At 27.6% G+C, this 22,500-nt stretch overlaps 1 protein-coding gene across 2 annotated transcripts in view; it reads right to left on the bottom strand.

The window, feature by feature from the left end:
• The window catches only part of LOC136075301 (uncharacterized), a 68,281-nt gene that overhangs the window by 35,465 nt on the left and 10,316 nt on the right, over positions 1-22,500 (bottom strand). For both annotated transcript variants that reach the window (XR_010635820.1, XM_065787963.1), the window contains exons 3-5: positions 21,666-21,878; positions 4,639-4,853; positions 3,244-3,515 (exon numbers count right to left, since the gene is read on the bottom strand). Coding sequence is in view for 1 of the 2 variants with exons in the window: in XM_065787963.1 (XP_065644035.1) it covers positions 3,244-3,515; positions 4,639-4,853; positions 21,666-21,861 (683 nt within the window). In the remaining variant the exon portion in view is untranslated. The remainder of the gene's footprint in view (positions 1-3,243; positions 3,516-4,638; positions 4,854-21,665; positions 21,879-22,500) is intronic.

Below are 22,500 nucleotides of genomic sequence, written 5' to 3'. Positions count from 1 at the left end.
AAACCTGGAGAGCATTTGTGCTATTCTTTTAGTTAATAGAGCATTAAATTTTGGTTGGAGTAATGGATTGGTTTAGAAGAGATGATAGCAAGGAAACGTCATAAAATAAGTTGTAGCTTCCATCAAAATGAACTTCTATTAAAATCTTTTTTGAAAAAATAGAATAGAAAAACATCTAGTCCACAAAATTTTAGTGGGAAAATTGGGATAAGATGCTCCAAAGAAATTTATTGTAAACTTCAAGTATAGTTTGAAGCACTTCAAACTGAAGGCTCTATTTCAGATCAGGTACTAAGAGATCTTATTCATTATCAAAGGCTTCTATACGAGTATTGCAAAGGTATTGGATTAGGTAAAGTAGACAATAAATGGGCTACTTGTAAAATTTGCTAAACCATGCTCAATGATTATGCTTTCTATTTGATACCTATATCCTCTATGCGATGGTTAAAATTCATGATGAGCAGGGTTGGGGTCAAATACATTTGATCAAATACAAATACATTAATTTCAGATTTCCAAATACAAATTCAAATACAAATATATGTAATTGGCATTTTCTAATTACAAATACAATAACAAATATTTAGGTTAAATATGTTGGGTTTAGAAAATATACAAAGATTTTTTTAATGCAATTAAAATAAAATTTTGCAATAATATTGCAATATTGCAATATATACTGCAATATTGATAAAATGGTACTAACTAAACTAAATAGAGGAATAAAAGTCTTTTTAACAAATATCTCCTAAAAACAAATTTTTAACTTATTTTAGTGTTAAAAATGAAAAAAACAAAACAAATCACTGGGCTTTTTCCAAAATAATACTGCTCAACCTAATTTATGGTGTTTTTTTAAGAAAAATACCATAACAAATACATTTCAATCAAATACAAATACAAATATTTGAGAAACTTTTTAATTAAATGGAATATATATACAAATATGCCAATTTAACCCATAACTACCAAATACAAATACAATCTCAAATATAAATACGTATTTGTCCCCAACCCTGATGATTAGCATATCAGAACTCTTAGATTTGAAGCAAAACTTACTTTCAAACATAAGTAAACTTTGTAACATTTGTTTATCATTTATTGTAACTGCATACAAAGCATTTTAAATATGCAATATGCTCCATAATTATCATTATAGCATTGTGCTTTAAGTTTTACACTAAAGTTTTTTACACTAAAATTATTTTTTTGTTCAGAAATGAAAGCAGTTATGGAAGAGAAAAAAAGATCCCTTGAGTGAATTAGAGTGCTGAAAACTGGATATCTTTAATTGACATTGCTGATCTTACTTATTTGGAAAGAAAATCTCTGACTACAAAAGTGTTTTCTAATGAAGAAATACACTTTCATTCAAAGAAATTACACTTTCATTCAAAGTAAAGTAAAGCCAAATATTAAAGACCTAGCCACTCATTCCTAAAGTGTTGAGAGGTGTGTAAAATTAGTTTCAGAAGCATCTAGTACCACATATAGATTTGAAAACAGACATAAATCTATACTAACAAAACTGTTTAGCTGAAAATTGCGCCATGGGTTTATGACAAAAGGATATTATTCTTTGTCATAAAATGATTTATTTTCTTAACTTTGATACATGCTTGAAATAAATAATTAGCGATATTCTTATACATTTTTTTAATGACTTAATGAATAACAATTAATTATTTGATTATTGTAAAATTAATTTGATACTCAAATTAACCTGAAAATAAATCAAAAATGTATATGTAAACTATTTTGCTTTTGCGTGTTGTTTTATTAAAAATAATTTTGTAAAAATTTTCATAAAAAATATTTAATAAAACAAAAGGATAACCTCTATCAATATAATCTAACAAAAATTATAAGTTTTTCCTTGGTGACACAACTTTTTTTGAACGGAATTTTATAATAAATATTTGAAAATATAAAACCACAAGCAAAAAGTTTGCTAATAATTGCTGATCAAGATACTAATAACATTTGATTGCTAATCAGCAAGCCACCATATAAATAAATTCCTTCAACTTTTTAATTTTATTTATTATATATATAAATGTACCTTTCATTATCTTAGCCATTATGATATTTGAAAAAAAGTGAAAATCAACCCTAATATATATATATATATATATATATATATATATATATATATATATATATATATATATATATATATATATATATATATATATATATATATATATATATAATAAAAGATGGCATCTTTTTTCTTTTACTGTAACTGTTCCTTAATGTTCAAAAAAGTTAAGTATCTACTATATCATATATAAATAACAAATTTTTACTATTTTTTCCTACATTCATAGCATGCAGCATTTTCAGAAAAGAAAAAAACAAAGAATAATGAAAAAAAATTTGCTACCGTCTAAACATATTATACAAACAAATATACATAATATACAAACAAATATATATAAATAAACAAACATAATGCACAAACATAGATTGAGACTTGAGAATAACACAGCCATATATCCACAAATTGCCACTTTTTATGTTAATTGTTGACCTAGCCTTATTTTTATATATGCTCTTAAACTATCACTACAGTCTCTAGCTCTATTAGATTTTGAGCTAACTCTTTAATAACATGCCTGTATGTACTATTTTTCACATCTGGTTTTAAAACTTTTTTTTTGATGTAGCACAAAATAACGAAAATGTAACAGCTTCGTTATTCTCAGTCTCAAAAAAACTGTGCAACTCAAAGGGTGTACAAACATCATAAAACTCATTGATGTTATAAATAGCATAAAGCTCATCGATGTTATAAATAGCATAAAACTCATCGATGTTATAAATAGCATAAAACTCATCGATGTTATAAATAGCATAAAACTCATCGATGTTATAAATAGCATAAAACTCATCGATGTTATAAATAGCATAAAACTCATCGATGTTATAAATAGCATAAAACTCATCGATGTTATAAATAGCATAAAACTCATCGATGTTATAAATAGCATAAAACTCATCGATGTTATAAATAGCATAAAACTCATCGATGTTATAAATAGAATAAAACTCATCGATGTTATAAATAGCATAAAACTCATCGATGTTATAAATAGCATAAAACTCATCGATGTTATAAATAGCATAAAACTCATCAATGTTATAAATAGCATAAAACTCTTAAAGGGAGAAAAATTGCTTTATTTAACTTTTAATCACTATTATAAAAATTTAAAACATTTATTTTCTGCTTACATTTTCTTCTGCTCTTCCTCTATATCAAAAGCATAAAAAGCTTGAAATCTCTTTTCCATGTACTTAATATCTTTACCATAAAGTTCCCTTTGATATTCTGACAGACTTGAATCTTGATTGAATAAAGCATTCCAAAGTTGAAGTCTTAAAAACTGCTGTTGAACTGAGAAAGCAATATATACTTCAATTGCTTCAAGACAAATTTGACAAATAGTTTCAGAATCCAGCTGTCCACAAGTTTTCCTAACAATTGATTCTATGTAATCCAAATTCTGAACAAATTTATGTAATATTTAATCAATATTTTAAACTTTTGTTACTTATTTTAAACAAGTTTTTTTATTATTAATATTTTAAAATCTAAAATTTATCATATTTTAAAATAGTTTCAACAAATAAATTATTGTATTATATGAGCCCCTGAGATGCATAGTGGTACAAGTCACTCATATCTAGTTTGGTATAAATCTGACTAATATCACTATGGCTGTGAACAAAAACAGCTGTTTAGTGAGGAGCATAACAAAAAACAGTTCCAGCATCATTATCGATACCATTAGACTTATACCACTCTGTCATGTAATAGAATAAACAAAATGCTAACCATTGGTGGCAATAACTCAAAATATTGAAAAAAGTAACTTATACCACTATGCATCTCATGGGCTCATATATTGTTATTGTTTGCAATATTTAAAAAGTTAAGAAAAAGAGTTTAAAATTTTAAAAAATAAAGACTGTTATAAAAAATAACTTTATTTTAGGGCAACAACCAATTTATTTATTTATAAAATATCATTAAAGATTACTGCTATTCATGAGCAATTATGTGAATTAAATTTATACCAGATTCAAGAAAATAATATAATTTATTATAAAATAAGATAATTTATTATAAGATAAGATAATTTATTATAAAATAAGATAATTTATTATAAAATAAGATAATTTATTATAAAATAAAATAATTCATTATAAAGTAATATAATTTATTATAAAATAATATAATTTATTATAAAATAATATAATTTATTATAAAATAATATAATCTATTATAAAATAATACCATTTATTATAAAATAATATAATTCATTATAAAATAATATCATTTATTATAAAATAATATCATTTATTATAAAATAATATCATTTATTATAAAATAATATAATTTACTATAAAATAATATTATTTATTATAAAAAATAACAATATCAATAGAAGTATCTAAAAGAAATAAAACCGAAAAAAGCTGAAAATTAAAAAAAGTAATCAACTATCTTATTAAGTTTGAAATGTTTAAATTATTTTAAAAATTTTTAAATTAACTACCATGTTTAAGTTAAGAATAAAAATTATTATTATTATTAAGTTATAAATAAAAAATAGTTTAAATTACCGTGTTGAAGTCTTTTTCAAGACTTGAATATATGTTATCGTCATTATTTTCTACAGATGGTGCATTTAAGTTAAATATTTTTTCCTCCATAGTTTTCAAATGTACTTTCATATTTTTTATGAAATTCTTTGGATAGGCATTAGGATTAGTAATTTCATATTGTTGTAATGATTTATTGATTTCCAGAGTAATGGTTTTAAAAATACTTTTCTCTCCTATAGTAAAAAAACTGCTTAATTTATCTGGTTATTTATATCTGGAGTATTTATAAAATATTCAATTAACATTAATTAATTATAACCACACAGATTCATTTTACCAAAATTAGCTAGAAGCTCTAATTGGATTACAATTTTCCTCAACACAATTATACACTAACATAACACATGAATCTACCTAGTGTCAGAAACCAGTTACTTAGCTAAGGAGTTGTTGGCATATTGATAAAGACAGCAATTAGGTCACTAAGGTGTGTTAATTTTCACTTTTTTTAAGATTTGTTGATGGTCAGTATTTTTTTTTTTTTTTTGTAAATCAGTATGCAAAACAAAAAATTTTTTTTGAAAAAAAAGTTTGTGTATTCTACAAATAGTTCAATCAATTAATTCAATAAGTTAATTCAATAGCTCAATGTTCTTAAAGAACAGAGCAATAATAAGTTTAATAAAAACACCTAAATTATTATCATTCTAAATTTCACTGCCTAAAAAATTACATTTTTAGCTAAAAATAAAATATACATTTTTACAAAAATTTTATAAAATATTTTTTTCTTAATGTTTTTTATAAAATGATGATTATTTTTGAAATTTTTATATAATTTCGCTTCTTTTGAGACCCAACATGGTATACTTTGATATTCTAAAAAATCAGTGGTCCTCAACCAGAAAAAATAAAGCAAAATTAACATTACTATCAGACCAAATTTAAAAACTGTATATTTTCTTGATATCACATTTAACCTTTCTGAGAACTCTTTTAAACCTTATAGAAAATCGGGTTGTAACCCTTTATATATTAACATCGATTCCAATCATCCACCAAGCATCATTAAATCAATATCAAAAATGATTTCTAAACACATCAGTAATACATCTTCAAACAAAGTAGCTTTTGATAGAGCTGCACCATTTTACAATATTGCTCTCAATTCTTGTAGATTCAAAGGTAAGATCGATTTTAATCCTAATATTCAAAAATATAATACAAAATCTCAAATAAGAAACATCTGGTTTAACCCCCTTTATTCACTCAATGTCAGAACAATCATAGCAAAAATATTTTGGAGTACAATTGATAACTATTTCCCTAAAGAGCACAAGTTTCACAAACATTTTAACTGGAAAAACTTAAAGGTGAGTTATAGTTCTTGAATATTAGGAGTATTTATTTCTTTATTAATAAAATTATTTATTTATTATTTCTCCTAATAAAAATATACTATTTAATTCTCGTAAATATACCAATCAATTATGCAATTGCCGACACAAACCTATTCTAACATTGCCAACAAACCATCTTGTGCCCACTCAATGAAAAATGCCTTACAAAAAATTTATATTTGCAACGTAAAAACTCACCAAGAAGGTTTTATTGCATTAGGCTTATTGAGAAAACTTTCTAAGACAGGTAGTATAAACATAAAAACTCTTTTGTTTATGAAACCAACTCCACTAAATTTTTGAAATTTGATGGAAATGCAAAAATAACAGTTTAAAACCTATAATAACATGAAATACTCTCAATCAAGCAGAGTCATTTGAACCTGGTGGTAAATTTTACAATTTATGCTTGACAGAAAAATACCACATTATTATGTCACCATTTATCTTTCTCAATAAACAAACTGAGTTTGCATCAAAGTGCCACCATGAAAATAAACTTCTAATTAAAAACTTTAATGTCATCAAAGCGGATACTCTGTAGTATTTTTCGTTTTTACTTTTTTTTTGTTGTAACATCTTATGATCACTATTATATGCATATATGCATATATATTATATCATATAATGCATATATATTATATGCATTATATGCATGAAAATTTTAGCTATGTAATTAAATAAATCTTTACAACTATTTAGTTTTTACTATATATATATATATATATATTTATATATATATATATATATATATATATATATATATATATATATATATATATATATATATATATATATATATATATATATATATATATATAATAGGTGTATGCATATGAAACCGCTGTTTAAAATAAGACAAGTTAATTTTCTTTTTAAGACAAAATTAATGTATGGATGATTATGTGTGTGAAACTACGTTCAATTTGCTTTAAATATCATAGTTTTTAATTTGATTTTATTCATATCTAGATAATTTTATACATCTTTCAAAATGAACAACTTTGTGCCTTCAAATATGCATTTGCGGGAAGTATTACTTCACTATTTTATTTTAAAGAAAACTGCTGCAGAAAGTCATCGTTTGCTTGTAGAAGCTTATTCTGACCATGCTTTATCTGAAACAACTTGCAGAGATTGGTTTAGAAGATTTAAAAGTGGCGATTTCGATCTTGACAACAAGGAACGTGGTAAACCTCCAAAAAAATTTGAAGATTCAGAATTGCAAAGTTTATTGGACGAAGACGATGCTCAATCCCAAGAACAATTAGCAGAAGAGTTGAATGTTGATCAGGCAACAATTTCAAGACGTTTACAAGCTCTCGGTAAAATAAGAAAGGAAGGAAAATGGGTTCCACATGAATTGAAAGAACGTGATATTGAAAGGCGTTTAGTGACATGCGAAATGTTATTGAATCGTTTTGAAAGAAAGTCTTTTTTGCATCGAATAGTGACTGGAGATGAAAAATGGATTTATTTTGACAATCCAGTCCGCACAACACATTATGTTGACCCAGGCGCACCTGTAAAATCAACACCAAAGAGGAATATTCATGGAAATAAGGCTTTGCTGTCTATTTGGTGGGATCAGATTGGTGTGGTATACTATGAGTTGCTAAAACCTAAAGAAACAATTGATGGGCCACTTTACAGACTCCAATTATTCCGTTTAAGAAAAGCATTAGAAGAAAAACGACCCGAATATGCTGAGAGACACGATAAAATAATTCTTCAACATGACAATGCTCGTCCTCATGTTTGTAAAGTTGTTCAAACAGCGTTGAAAACTATCGGATGGGAAGTCTTATGCCACCCGCCGTATTCACCAGACCTTGCTCCATCAGATTACTATTTATTCCGATCAATGTCACATGGCTTGGCAGATCAGCACTTCTCGAATTATGAAGAGGTCAAAAAATGGCTTGATGATTGGATAGCTTCTAAACCTGAGAAATTCTATTGGGATGGAATTCATAAGTTACCAAAAAATTGGCAAAAAGTAGTAGAAAATAATGGAAATTACATTCAAAGAAATATAAATAAAACATCTCCAAAACAAACGTTCTAATTCTAAGAAAAAACAGCGGTTTCATATGCATTCACCTATTATATATATATATATATATATATATATATATATATATATATATATATATATATATATATATATATATATATATATATATATATAAATATATATATATATACATACAGTATCGGACAAAACGAGTGCAACCAAATAACGCTAATTTAGTTTCTTTATATAAAAGTGCTGCATTTTTTCAATTTAGAGAAATAACTATGTAACTGTTTAGAGACAAAGTTCTTCAAGTTTTATTCATCACCAAGTTTATTATTTGTACACGAAAATTAATAAATTAATCAAAAGTATTAAAAAAAAGTTGATTTCCTTCTAAACAAAACAAGTGCAACTCGACATAATGTTGACCAAGCTGTATTTCGCTATCAATATTTCGTGGTGAATCCTTTGTTGTTGATCACAGCCTTGCATCTTCGAGGCATAGATTCAATCAGGTGATCAATGAAACTTTGTGGAATCGCTGCCCAGGCCTTTTGGATTTGTTTAAACAGTTGATCCTTATTACGAACACCTTCACGATTAATTCTGCGGTTGACGATCTCCCACAGGTTCTTGATAGGGTTGAGATCCGGAGATTGAGGCAATTGAGCCAATCCATCACCGATAGGTGGTTGTCTTGAAACCACTGCTTGACTACTTTTACAGTGTGTTTCGGATCATTGTCTTGCTGAAAAACCCATTTTATTGGCATATTCCATTCAGCATGAGGTAACATAACATCTTTTAGGATATTTTTATACATGAAACGGTCCATTGTTCCATCGTTTCGATGCATTGGACCTAGACCGTTAGCAGAAAAACACCCCAAGACCATTACATTGCCTCCACCATGCTTCACGGTCTTATGGCAGTAACGTAAATCGAGGCGTTTTATGGCCGGTCGACATACACGGCAAATGCCATCGCTTCCAATGATGTTGAACTTCGATTCATCACTGAACAGGACAGTTCGCCATTTCTGCACATTCCAGTTAATATGAGATGTAGCAAACAGGAGTCTTTTCTTCTGGTTTTTTAGTGAAATCAGCGGTTTCTTTGCAGGGCGTCGAGAAAACAATCTGGCTTCAACAGCACGTCGTCTGATTGTTCGGTCCGATACAGGCAGCTCTAATTGCTTTTGTATCTTGACTGATGATATCCAGGGATCCTTCTTGACGGATCTGACGATCATAGAATCTATTCTAGAAGTGGTGGAATGCGGTCTTCCACCTTTGTTATCAGCTGCCAACTTCCCCATAGAACGATATTTGGAACATAGTCTTGATACGGTCCATTTTTTCACGCGATATTTATCACAAATACTTTTTTGTGACATTCCTCTTACGTAATCGCCAATAATTTTCTTTCTTAGTTCCAATCCAAGACTGTCGGGAGCCATTTTTGCACTTGAAGTCATAAAAATAATAAAAATAAATAATCACACTTCTCAAGGCTTACCGTGTTACATTTACCTTGTGATGATACAATAATGTTCTGTGGAACACAACGTCTTGGTTGGATGTGGACTGTATTGATGTAATAAAACACTTGTTGTATTTCACTTCTTGTATTGATGTTTTTCGATAAAACACTTTGATAAAACTCACTTCGATAAACTGTCTTGATAATACTGACTGATTGACTTCCATATACTGACTGAATTACATGTCGATTTACATGTCTCTTATATAGTAAAATGAACCTGTGTGAACCTGTTCTAGAAGATTCTAGATGCTTCTTTTCGACGCTTCTGGAAGCTTCTGGATGCGTCTGGATGCTTCTGAATGTTTCTGGATGCTACTGGATGCTTCCAGATGCTTCTTTTGGAAACTTCTGGGAGCTTCTGCATGCATCTGGAAACTTCTGGAAACTTCTGGATACTTCCTTTAATTATTAAAAAACTTCCGTGACGTTGACACGGACCAGACTTAAGAAAATGAAACAAACCAAAAAAAGTTGCACTTGTTTTGTCCGCTGCAAAATGGCACTTGTCAACAAAATTCTGCGTGTGTGCTGTCACCTTTCAGCTGATTGCTCATGTCATGGCATGCTATGACTCCAGACTCCTGAACTGTTTGCTGTGGTAGTATAGTTCATTTCGTTTTTAAGACATGTAAAATTAGGAACACTTATTAGCATTGCTCGATGTTGGTTGCAAATGTTTTGTCCAATACTGTATATATATACATATATAGATGTATATATATATATATATATATATATATATATATATATATATATATAAATATATACTATAGCATATTTATGTTACAAATTGTTACCATATTTTTGTTACTTTAATCAAATATGCATTTTCAGAAAAAGAAGAAAAAAAATAAAGAATAACAAAGAAAAAATTGCTGCGCCATGCCAAACCCTCAGTCGATGTAGCAGCACTACACTGCTAGTCAGGCTATTTGTCAGTCAATGTATTTACTGAAGCCCCCAGCAGCAGGCTATTTCAGTATAATATTAGACTGCTTACCTAAACCAGCAGTATAAGATATATATATATATATGTATATATATATATATATATATATATATATATATATATATATATATATATATATATATATATATATATATATATATATATATATATATATATATATGTATATATATATATATATATATATATATATATATATATATATATATATATATATATATATATATAATATATATATATATATATATATATATATATATAAATTAAATTAATTTATAATAATAAAATTTGTCTGATTCATCTAACGATCTGATTCGTCAACTACCGCCTCATTAGTCTTCTTCCTATCATAAGCAAGGTTTTTGAATCTTTAATTAACAAACACTTAATTTCTCATCTTGAATCTAATAACTTACTTTCTGACCATCAATATGGATTTCGATCTTCTCGTTCTACAGCTGATTTGCTAGCAGTAATAACTGATAGGTTTTATCGTGCATTAGATAAAGGTGGAGAGGTTAAGGCCATCGCTCTTGACATTTCAAAAGCTTTTGATAAAGTTTGGCATGCTGGTCTTCTCCATAAGCTTTCTTCTTATGGTGTATCCGGCAACATCTTTAAGATTATTGAATCCTTCCTTTCCAATCGTAGTATAAAAGTTGTCCTAGATGGACAGCACTCTTCTTCTTATTCTGTAACTTCAGGGGTTCCTCAAGGTTCTATCCTTGGCCCTATACTCTTTTTAATTTACATTAACAATCTTCCAGATATTCTCACATCTAAGGTGGCATTGTTTGCTCATGATACTACCATTAATTCTTGTCGTGATAAGAAACCAACACCCTCTGATTGCTTGGAGGGGGCATTTGAGCTTGAAAAGGATCTCACTTCTGCTACAGCATGGGGCTCACAGTGGCTGGTGAACTTTAATTCAGATAAAACTCAATTTTTTTCAGCCAATCGTTACCGCAATAATTTAGATCTTCCTATATTTATGAACGGTGATGTACTCGATGAGTCATCCACTCTTCATCTTCTAGGGTTAACTCTTACTTCCAATCTTTCTTGGAAAACATATATCAAATCAGTTGCAAAATTAGCATCTGCTAAGGTTGCATCTCTTTATCGAGCTTGTCACTTTCTTACTTTGGATTCTATTCTCTATCTCTATAAATCTCAAATCCGGCCTTGTATGGAATACTGTTGCCATATCTGGGGCGGTACTTCTTATGATGCCCTTTCTCTTTTAGACAAAGTGCAAAAACGCATTGTAAACATAGTTGGACCTGCTCTAGCAGCCAACCTCCAACCATTATCACATCGTCGTAATGTTGCTTCTCTTTCTCTTTTCTACAAATACTATAATGGGCACTGCTCTAAAGAGCTAGCGTCTCTTGTGCCATCTACAATGTGCAATGTAACCACACCAATTAGTTAATATTTAATAAATAAAAATAATTAATATTATTTAAGGAAAAACTTGATTAACTTTTTGATTTGTTTATATGCAATTTTAAAATACTTTTTTGCTTAGAAAATAATTGTGAAGAAAACAGTGACAGAAAAGCTTACATTGTATGTACTACATAAAAAAGAAAAAAATTCCTCTTCTTGAGTTGAACTTTGTTAGATATCAAAGAGAAAAAGTTGGAATCAATTATCTTTCAAATAGCTGATCATATAGAAACTCAGAAACAAAATAAAAATCTAAATGACATACAATAGAAAATCTGGTTTTTTTTTTTTTTAGGTGCTCCCAGAAGTCCTTACGGTATTATCACGGAGCACCACAGGAGAGCATTTAACTAGAAGTTCACGCCTCCTTCCTTACCAATATTGCTTATTGGGCTAGAGCTGGCGTTGAACCTGGGACCTCTGGGTTGTGAGTCAGAACTCTAACCACTGTGCCACGACTGCTCAAAAAAATTCACAAACAAAAATATAAAAAACAGACTAGGAGATTATAAACCACTCTCAGGAACAATTAAAAATTAAAATCATTTTTTCTTTCCTGAGAGAAACTCCGATGAAGTCTGTGAAGATACAAATGATAAAATAATGATTACATAGTAGGTGTATGCTCCCAACTGGTTTAACATTAAAATAGATTCATGCTGAGTGGAGGGACCAATCAACTTACTTAAACAGATGTAATTACTAAAAAAACAAACTCAGGAGGTAATTGAGATTCTTTTACCCACTTTCAAATGATCAACATGGTATACTCACCTTGAATCAGCTTTGCAAAGTATGCTTTGAAGTCAAATTAAAGATGAGAGAAAAGAAGCAGTTAATAATATAGTTGAATTGAGGAGTTGGAAAAACTGCGCTTCAATTTGGAGATCTTTTAGGATCTGAAAGACTCCTGCCATTATTATGGAAGCAACTTGTTTGTCTGGAGTGATATTACGGATCCATCTTTAACATGTAATTTATTAAATGAAGCAGTTAAAGAATTTATTACCACTCCAATGAAAATAACAAAGTGGCCCTCTCATACACTATCTGTTAAAAGATATGTAGAAATGATTCTGAAAGTGCTTGTCGTTTCTTTGGTCAGGCCAGAAGAAATACTTACATTCAAATATATATATAATATGCATCATATATACTTGGGTCAATCATAAATTTCATATAATCAATTTTTTTTATAACAAAGAATAAGCATAGAACAATTAAATTAAGAGTGAATCATAAGTAGGCACTTTGCTTCAAAATAATCTCATTTAAATCTGTTTTCAGTTTTTCCAATTGCCGTTGCATATGATCATGTGAATGTGACCTTAAGTTTGTCTCCATGGCTTCTTGAACCTCTTCCTTTGTCTGAAAATCCAAGTCCGTGCAATAAAATTCAAATGAAGGGAAAGCATGTCTGTCCAACAAGTTAAAGTCAGGACTATATGGAGGTCTCAGCAAGAAAGTCTCTGACTGCAGCAGGCACATGTGACCTGGTATTATCGTGCTGAAGAAGCATTGTGTTCCATATTACTCTTTTCAAGCCTTTGTTGACAAAATTAGAATGCATATTTGATAGGAAAAGCATGTACACTTTTGAATTGACTGATTGTCCATTTAGAAGTACCTCAACATAGGCCTTGCCATCAAATGAGATGGCAAGGCCTATGTTATATATATATGTGCAAATCACCTGATACGTTTCGGAGCTTCTTCACCTTGAAATCCAAGTGCAATTACTGCGTTTTCACCCAATTGATCTGTGGTAAATCCACTTCTCATCCACAACAATTAGACGTCGTTCAACATTCAATTCATCTCGTAAGATGGTCAGAAATTTATGCGCAAGTTTAACCCAATTTTGTTGATTTGCTGGGATGAGACCATATGAGATCCATTGTGAACAAATTGATTTTTTCATAAATTTTTCAGTGATTATTGAATAAACTGAACCAAAAGAAATGTTTACGACATCACAAATTTGCTCTATTGTTAAAAATTTGTCTTCATCAAGCAGTTGTTAAATGATCTCAATGTTGTTTATTGTTGTTGAGGTACTGGGTCTACCTGACCATGATTCATCTGAAAACTGACTATAATCACTTATGTTTGATGTAGAATATTTTTGGTAGCACTTGTATACTGTTTGAATGGAAGTTGCATCCTCACCCCAGGCAGTAGTTATGAATTTGTGAGCATCAGATGGAGACTTCTGATTACCACGACAAGTCTCAATTAACAATCTAATACCAACTTTGTCAATTTGCATTATAGCTTTAATTATTCAAATGATCTAAAATTAAAAATATTTATTTTATTAAGCATATATGTACATAAGGTAATGTTAAGAATATCTATAAAAAATTTTATTGGCAAGAATGTTAAAACACAAATTATATGAACTTTTTGATAATACTAATATATATATATATATATATATATATATATATATTTGTATATATATATATATATATATATATATATATATATATATATATATATATATATTTGTATATATATATATATATTTATATATATTTATATATATATATATTTATATATATATATATATATATATATATATATATATATATATATATATATATATATATATATATATATTTGTATATATATATATATATTTATATATATTTATATATATATATATTTATATATATATATATATATATATATATATATATATATATATATATATATATATATATATATATATATATATATATATATATATATATATAAGCAAATATGTTTAAAAATTTGAGCACCATTAAATCACTTTCCTTTCCTTTAAAGGACATATTTGGAAAAAAAGGACCTCAAAATAACTTTCCACACAGAAAGCAGTCTGTTCTATTTTTCATCTCCATTGTTGTAATTATCAACATATTGTTGCATCATATTGACAAGCCTCTCTCAGAATTTTATTCGCATTTTATTTGCATATTTTTCAAAAACTTTAAACAAAGATTGAGTAAACCAATGCTCAGGGGCGCCGAGAGCCTTCACACCTTAAAAGCCTTTCTTTTATCCTTTTTTCTGTTAAACCAAGAAAGCTAAACATAAGGGAAGAAAATTTATCTACCAAAAAGGCTAAACTTAGTATGTATTTTTCAGTTTTAGCATTTTTCTTCTACTTTTTTATAAATATCTAACTTCACCATGTTTTCATTTTTTAAATGTTCAGACAGATTTACTGCAATCTATATCTCTAAGATGAACAGCAGCTTCATTCAGAATTGCACTTGTCACTTCTGCTTAACATTTGGTGAAACATCACTTATCGTACCCATAATACGTAGATCATCTAGGTCATATTTTAAAAATCTGGAAAATTGTTTGAGTAAAATATCCGGAAAAAATCCAGAATATGTTTTCCCTTATTTTCCTTTTAATTTTACTTTTAGCTGAGTTGCTTTCAAGTTTTTTTCAAACTATACCTAATTTTGTATGAGTGATGAGTGAAAAAGCTTAAAAAATAAATATATTACAAAAATATATACCTAAACTTATATGTATGGAAAATGTTTCAGATATCCAGAAATATAAATATAATTCTGGAAATATCCAGAAAAAGATAATCCCTGATAATAGCAACATTTCCAGCATATACATCTATTGGAATTTCTGTTGTTACTTTATTGTTAAATTGCAGTGGTTATTTTTGGTAATAGCCACTAGGCTCAAAAATTGAATTAAAAAATGAATCAAAACGTGTATCAGAACTGAGTTCATTTTTATAATTTGACTCCATTGATTGCATTTTCTTTGTCCTTTTTTTCATCCCGTTACTTTTTGCTGCCAACAAGCAGAAAAAAATTTAATTTTAACTGAAATAATTAATACTAAAAATATCTTCTAAAATTTTTAGTGGTAAAGTTAAATCTTTCTACTAAGCTTAATATTTTCTGTCCTAAAAACAAACATTCTTGCACCAACCAAGTCTTCCAAAAGCATCAAATCCTCAAGCTTATTTTTGGAGGATCTTTTATTATGTCATAATTTTTTATGTCTTATATGTTTTTCAAATCTGGTATGCTCAAAAGACTGTTTTTAAGGTTTTTCCTGGTTTGCTAAATATTAGCAATCTCTTTTTTTATTATTCTTCAGACCAGAATACTGTCTGTCTAACTTTGTGAAAATGTTTTTTGGTTTAGTGTCACAAACAACATCAAACTTCATCTTTATCCAAGGTTTCTTCAAAGTATACTTACAGTTTAGTTATAACTAAATTAATCTTTTTGGAATTTTTAGGCAGTTTAGATTGCAGGTAAGCTTGATGTTGTAAAATGTATATGCCTGTTAGAAGTTGAATCTCTAAATACAGTTTTTTTATTGAGATCATTTATATTAAACTTTCTCTATATGTAAATATATTAAAGTAAGTTTCTTAAAAAATAGAAATTACCAAAATTTTCCTGATTTAATAATAATTTCTTTTTTATTAAATCTCAGCTTACATTTTTTGTGCAATTCACACGAGTTTCCTATTCCCTTGAATATTTTCTTTGCAGTTTTATTATTATTACTCAGATAGTGAGCACACATTGGCCCGATGTTGGGCCAACGTATTTCATATCGGCTAGAAAAATTACGTCAGCTGAACATATAAAATACAATGTTTAAAGTGTTCACTAAGGTTTTCTGCGCTTTGCTTACTTAATTGTTGCGTTTTTTTGAAAATTAAAATGATAGTGTCTAATTATTTTTAAGACAATTCAAGTACTTTGTCAATTGTATTTAAAGTATATTTTTAAGAACTCGAAAAGAAAAGAGGTGATGCTCATTTAAAAGGTCAAACTTTTGACAAAAGTCAAACTTTTAAACAAGGTCAAAATTTTGATAAAATTGGTGTTTATCTCAAAAACCTTAGCTTCTCCCAGGATCAAATCTATATTGCATGCTCAAGACCATTTAATAGTTTATTCTTTAAAATTGATGAACATTCATTAGAAGCTGATTTGATAATTGCTACAAAAAAACAATGTTGTATTTACAAATGTACTTATCTATAAACAGCTATTGTTTTACTATTAAACATCACGTTTTTTATAAATAATTAAACAAAACAAATTTTGTTACTGGAAATCAGTTGATGTAACTAAAAACCCAGTTGTTGCAGATTTTCTGATAGATTTTAAATAACTTTTGAAATATCAATCAATAATAAAAATTACAGAAAATCAGTTTGCTTTAATAATATAACAAACCAGGTTGTTGGTATGTCATTGAGCAAATACTGCACAAGTAAGGTTGTATTCATAAATTTTCTTATTTATATACTTTTCTTAATTTATATATTCAAGTATTTTTACGTGTCATGATGTGGTAATGTGTGTCATTTATTGTATTTATATGTGTTATAATTATATGGGTTTACATTTTGTAATTATTTTTTTAATTATATGGGTTTTGTAATTTATCTTTAATTATATACATTTTGTAATTATTTTTTTAATTATATGGGTTTACATTTTGTACTTTTTTTTTTAGACATAAAAACATTTACATGTTTTTGTGTCATAAATGTATAAATATCTGTTATATATGAAGTGTTTCTATGTGTGTAATGTGTTATAATGTTACACGTTTATAGTTTGTAAGTGGTTGTGTTGTTTCCATGGTTTCAAAGTGTTGTAACTCGGCTTAGTTTACAGCAAGAGTATTGTCTTTTCAAGCCAAGTGATGTACTTTGCTAAAATGTGACTTGGCTTTGTTAAAAGCAAGAATGTTGTCAAGCCAAGCAATAATGAGTGTCATGATGAAATACATAATAAAATCTGTTAATTTCTTGGTCCCATGGAGGTTTGAGTTATTGAAAGTTTACTGTAATATGTCATACTATTTGTTAGTTTTGTGATGTTATTGTTGTGTTATTTTGTGTTGATAGACGACTTGGCCTACCTTCATGTTGGTATCTATAGTTAAAATAATTATTGGGTAGTTTCATTACTGAAACTGACTACATATAATCATTCATTAAAAGCCAAGGATTCAGTTTTCAAACAAAAACACAAAGGTTTATCTTATTGTGATTATTTATTTTTACCCTTGCTTTTTTAAAAAGAGTTGTTAATCCAAACTTGCAACAATAAGTCTTGAAACTTTCACAAAAGAAAAATAACCTCACAGAGTATGTTTCTTATTTGTTATCAGTTTAGTCGCATTTTTGAGTTTTCAAATAAATAAATAGAGTACATAACACATTAATAATAAGTGTTTTCAATTCGATAACAATTTTGTTTCATTTTTAGGACGATTTCCTTCTCTTATAACTGATTTTAAAAGTTCCTACATAGCAGAATTTAAGAAATGTTCTGAAGATTTATTGTTTTCTAAAAGCCAAAACGAACTTTTGATAATCTTCATAGCATTTACTAAAAGCTATATAATAGTAAAACAATGTTATAATTCAAATTGCTTTTATAAGTTTTTTTTGTTATTTGTTTATGTTAATAAATAATAATATTCTTATGTAACTTTTTTTTTTTAAAGTTTATATTTTTGTTTTACCTCAAGAAAAATATGTTTTTTGTTTCTCAAGTGAATTTCTATATTTTTTTTCTCTTTAGAGTTATTATAAATAATTATAGTAAGATTTAGACTAGATAAGCTGCCGGATTAAGCTAGTAATTATATATGAATCTTTATTCGCTAGATGGTAGTCAAATAATATAGAACTTTTTTTATATATAAATATAGAACACTTATTTTTATTATTATTGCCTTTCAGAAATATATGCAAGTATTATCTTCAATCATATTGTCATATGAAAAAAAAAGCTTTCACTACTAAAAGAAACAAGACAATCTGGATGAAGAATATTGTACAATTTTATAAGTCACATAGGAAAAGAAAAACTGTTGCACTAGAAGAACAATCACTGGAACATAACAGCAGAATTCCACATAAAATCTAAATTGTAGGTCACTATCTGTTCCTGGGAGAATCCATTTAAGGGAGACAAGAATGCATAAAGCAAATTGAGAAAGAAATGACAAATTTGTGGCAAAAATAATTTTCCACATTTATTAATTCAAGCCATTCAGGCAAAACCGGATCAAGTGCTAAAGAAGTACAATTAATGTTGGAAACAAAGAAAATACAATCCATTAAATGAAGTTTTTGACATCACAAAAAAAGATGGCGAATGGCTCTACAGTGAGGGTAAAAGATTGTATTATCTTCAAATTGAAAGCAAAGGACAGGTTGGGTACACAACTGGGAAGGCTGCTAGTTCAAAAACTATCTATTCAAAAGAAGAAAAATGCCTTTAAAAAAATTATAGCAAAGCAAAACTGCAATCAAATTAGTAACATTTTCAAAGTTATCAACCAGCAAAGCAGCAACTGTTTGTTGACAGTTATCTCAAGATCAACATCAATATTCAGAAACCTTCACAGTCTGACATATTCAGATCATCTGTTAAAGAAGCTGTTAAACTTAAAGAAGAAATGAAGAAAACACTACATTAAGAAAGCTGGTCACTACACTTTGATGGTAAACTTTGATGGTAAAGTGTTAGTCTTGGAAAATAAACAAAGAGAAGTTAAGTTACAAGCATTAAATCTACCAGACACTGTAGTTAAAGGTATAACAGCTATTCTCAATGAATACAATTTATGGAAGAGTATAAAAATTATTGTAGGGGACACTGCGAATGTAAACACTGAAAGAACGAATGAGATTGTCAGTCAGTTACAAATGAGATTGTAATTGGATTTTTATTCAGCTACGTTTTACTGAAAGGAAACTGGAAGAACCACAATTCATTGGTTATCAACATCATGTTCTTGGCTGAGTTCTTTGTAATGGATGAAAAACTTGGGGAAAACAACTTGTCAACCAATATCAAACACCCGTTTATCCCTGAACTTGTAAAAGACTGTTTGTAGTCCTTTTCAAGGAAAAATTTCAAGAATGGTAAAGAAGTGATTACTGAAACAGCAGGATGGCATGATGATATGAAATTTCTATTTCATTTAACTCAGGTGTTCCACTTTTTTGAAAAACATGAAGTATTTCCTAAAGTGAAGTTTCAGAAAATACCTAAATTAAATAATGCAAGAAATAAATGGGCAGACCATTAGTTTACTGATGTACAATGTACAAATGCACAATTCAGATATTATCGGAAGTTATGTAGTGGCTTGCATGATTATGAAAAAGCGCTAAACTCAGTGAAAACAATTTGAAATCAGGAACCCTTAAGACAGAAAATTTCCAGAACAAGTGCCTTCAAGATCTATTTGATATCTGTAAAAAGAAAGAGAATCTCCAGCTTAGATTTATTTAATCTAAAAAGCATAAGAAATGCATATTATGCTTTAATTAATCTGAATACAACACAACATTTACACAATATATACAGTAGCTATTGGTACACGTAGAACTGTTATTTAAGTTTGTAACTTTGTATTTATTTGTAATTTAAACTGTTATGATGTAACAAACTGTTAAATGCTTCAAACTACATAATAACTCTTCAATTAAAAAAATTAGAATTAAAAAACAATGATCATAAATTTGTTTGAAATTTTGTCCATATGCATATATGGTAAATTCGAATTTGTGGTTTTTGGGCAACCTTTTTCAACAAGAAAATCAAATTAATGTTTTTTTTATTACTTTTGTAAAAATATTATTCGATTGATGACCCAGGAACATGGGATCATAAAAAAAGTCATAACCCTAACATATATATATGTATATATACATATATATATATATATATATATATATATATATATATATATATATATATATATATATATATATATATATATACACCTATAGTAAAGGGCATAGATATACAGTTTGTGGTAAAAAACAGCTCTTCGATTGTCTGTGGTTTTTAAACTGACAAAATTAAGGTTAGATTAAAACAAAACGCATTAATTTAATTTCGGAAAGTAATTAAGTTTAAAAAACCACAAAAACACAAATTAAAAGACTACAATTTTTAAAAAGCATTCTGAATGTTTTTAAAAGCATTATGAATGTTTTTATTTTATTTTAAAACAATAAAAATAAAAACATTCAGTGGATGTTTTTATTTATATCATTTTACTGTAAAACATCCGCGGAGTGTTGCTACATCGACTATCTTATAGCCTGCTGCTATAAGGGAGTGTTGCAACATCGACTATCTTATAGCCTGACTCGCAACGGAGTGCTGCTACATTGACTGAGGGTTTAGTTGGGGCAGGCAGTCTATCAAATAATAAAAAATAAAAAAAGTTTTTCCAGTTTTTAAAAAAATTTTTTTTTTTAAAAAACCTAAAACTGACATTTTATGGTGAAAACTTAAAGTCAACCATGCAAGAGTATATATATACATACATATATATACATATATATATATATATATATATATATATATATATATATATATATATATATATATATATATATATATATATATATATATACATATACACATATATATATATACATATATGTATATATATATATATATATATATATATATATATATATATATATATATATATATATATATATATATATATATATATATATATATATATATATATATATATATATATATATATATATATGTATATATATATCTATATATATACTTTAAATAGTATAAAAAAAGACTAGAAAAAATAATACCATATGTAAACAGTGCAATTATCTCAGAAAACCATTTGTATACATCTTTTATGCGATGATCACCAAAATTAAGATGAGAAGAACCGTGAATAAAATGAAATGATTGAAGAAACTTGAATGTTGCTTTTAAAAATTTTTGAAAAGTTACAATCTCCAGGTTTACAACTGTGCGAGTCATGATTGTTATATCATTCATTATGCTCAATAAAAGTTCTGTAAAAAAAAAGAATAATTGATATATATATACATATATACTTCACTTCCATACTTAGCTGGCATGACATCAATGATGACATCATACTGAAAATAAGATATATGAAAGCTTCTATCAACTATGAACTGAGAGTTAGAACTTGAGAAACCAGAACATTCTAGCAAAAAAAACTAAAAAAGAAAATGAGTAAAGAAATAGTGTTAATTACACTATTTCTTTACTCATTTTCTTACAAATTTACAACTAGTTTTACCTTGCATGTAATACAAGGTTATGTTCGTGTACAACTTTAATCTATACCTCAGGAGACAATGTTAATACATAAAACATAAAATAAAACTTATTCTATGCTGTGTTTGCTATACTCTACACTTTAGAAAAAGTATTGAATTAGAAATATGCATCAAACAAATTCAAAAAAAATTTTTTTTTTTTTAATAGAAAAAACAATGAAAAGGCTGTTTAAAAACAGACTTCCAACAAAATTTGACACAAAGATTTTACTATAAAATGTAGAAACAAGGTCGACGATTTTTTGCCTTTCTTCAAAGTTGGTAGTTAAGTCAACATTGCCGAATGCCAACCCTAATTCTGAGGATTGCTAATGTTTGAAGCTTATAG

The sequence above is a fragment of the Hydra vulgaris genome, chromosome 01 (genome assembly GCF_038396675.1).
Source record: "Hydra vulgaris chromosome 01, alternate assembly HydraT2T_AEP".
In the NCBI taxonomy this organism is placed as follows: Eukaryota; Metazoa; Cnidaria; class Hydrozoa; order Anthoathecata; family Hydridae; genus Hydra; species Hydra vulgaris.
Note: the sequence above shows the minus strand (reverse complement) of the source record. Positions and strands in the feature narration are given on the sequence as shown.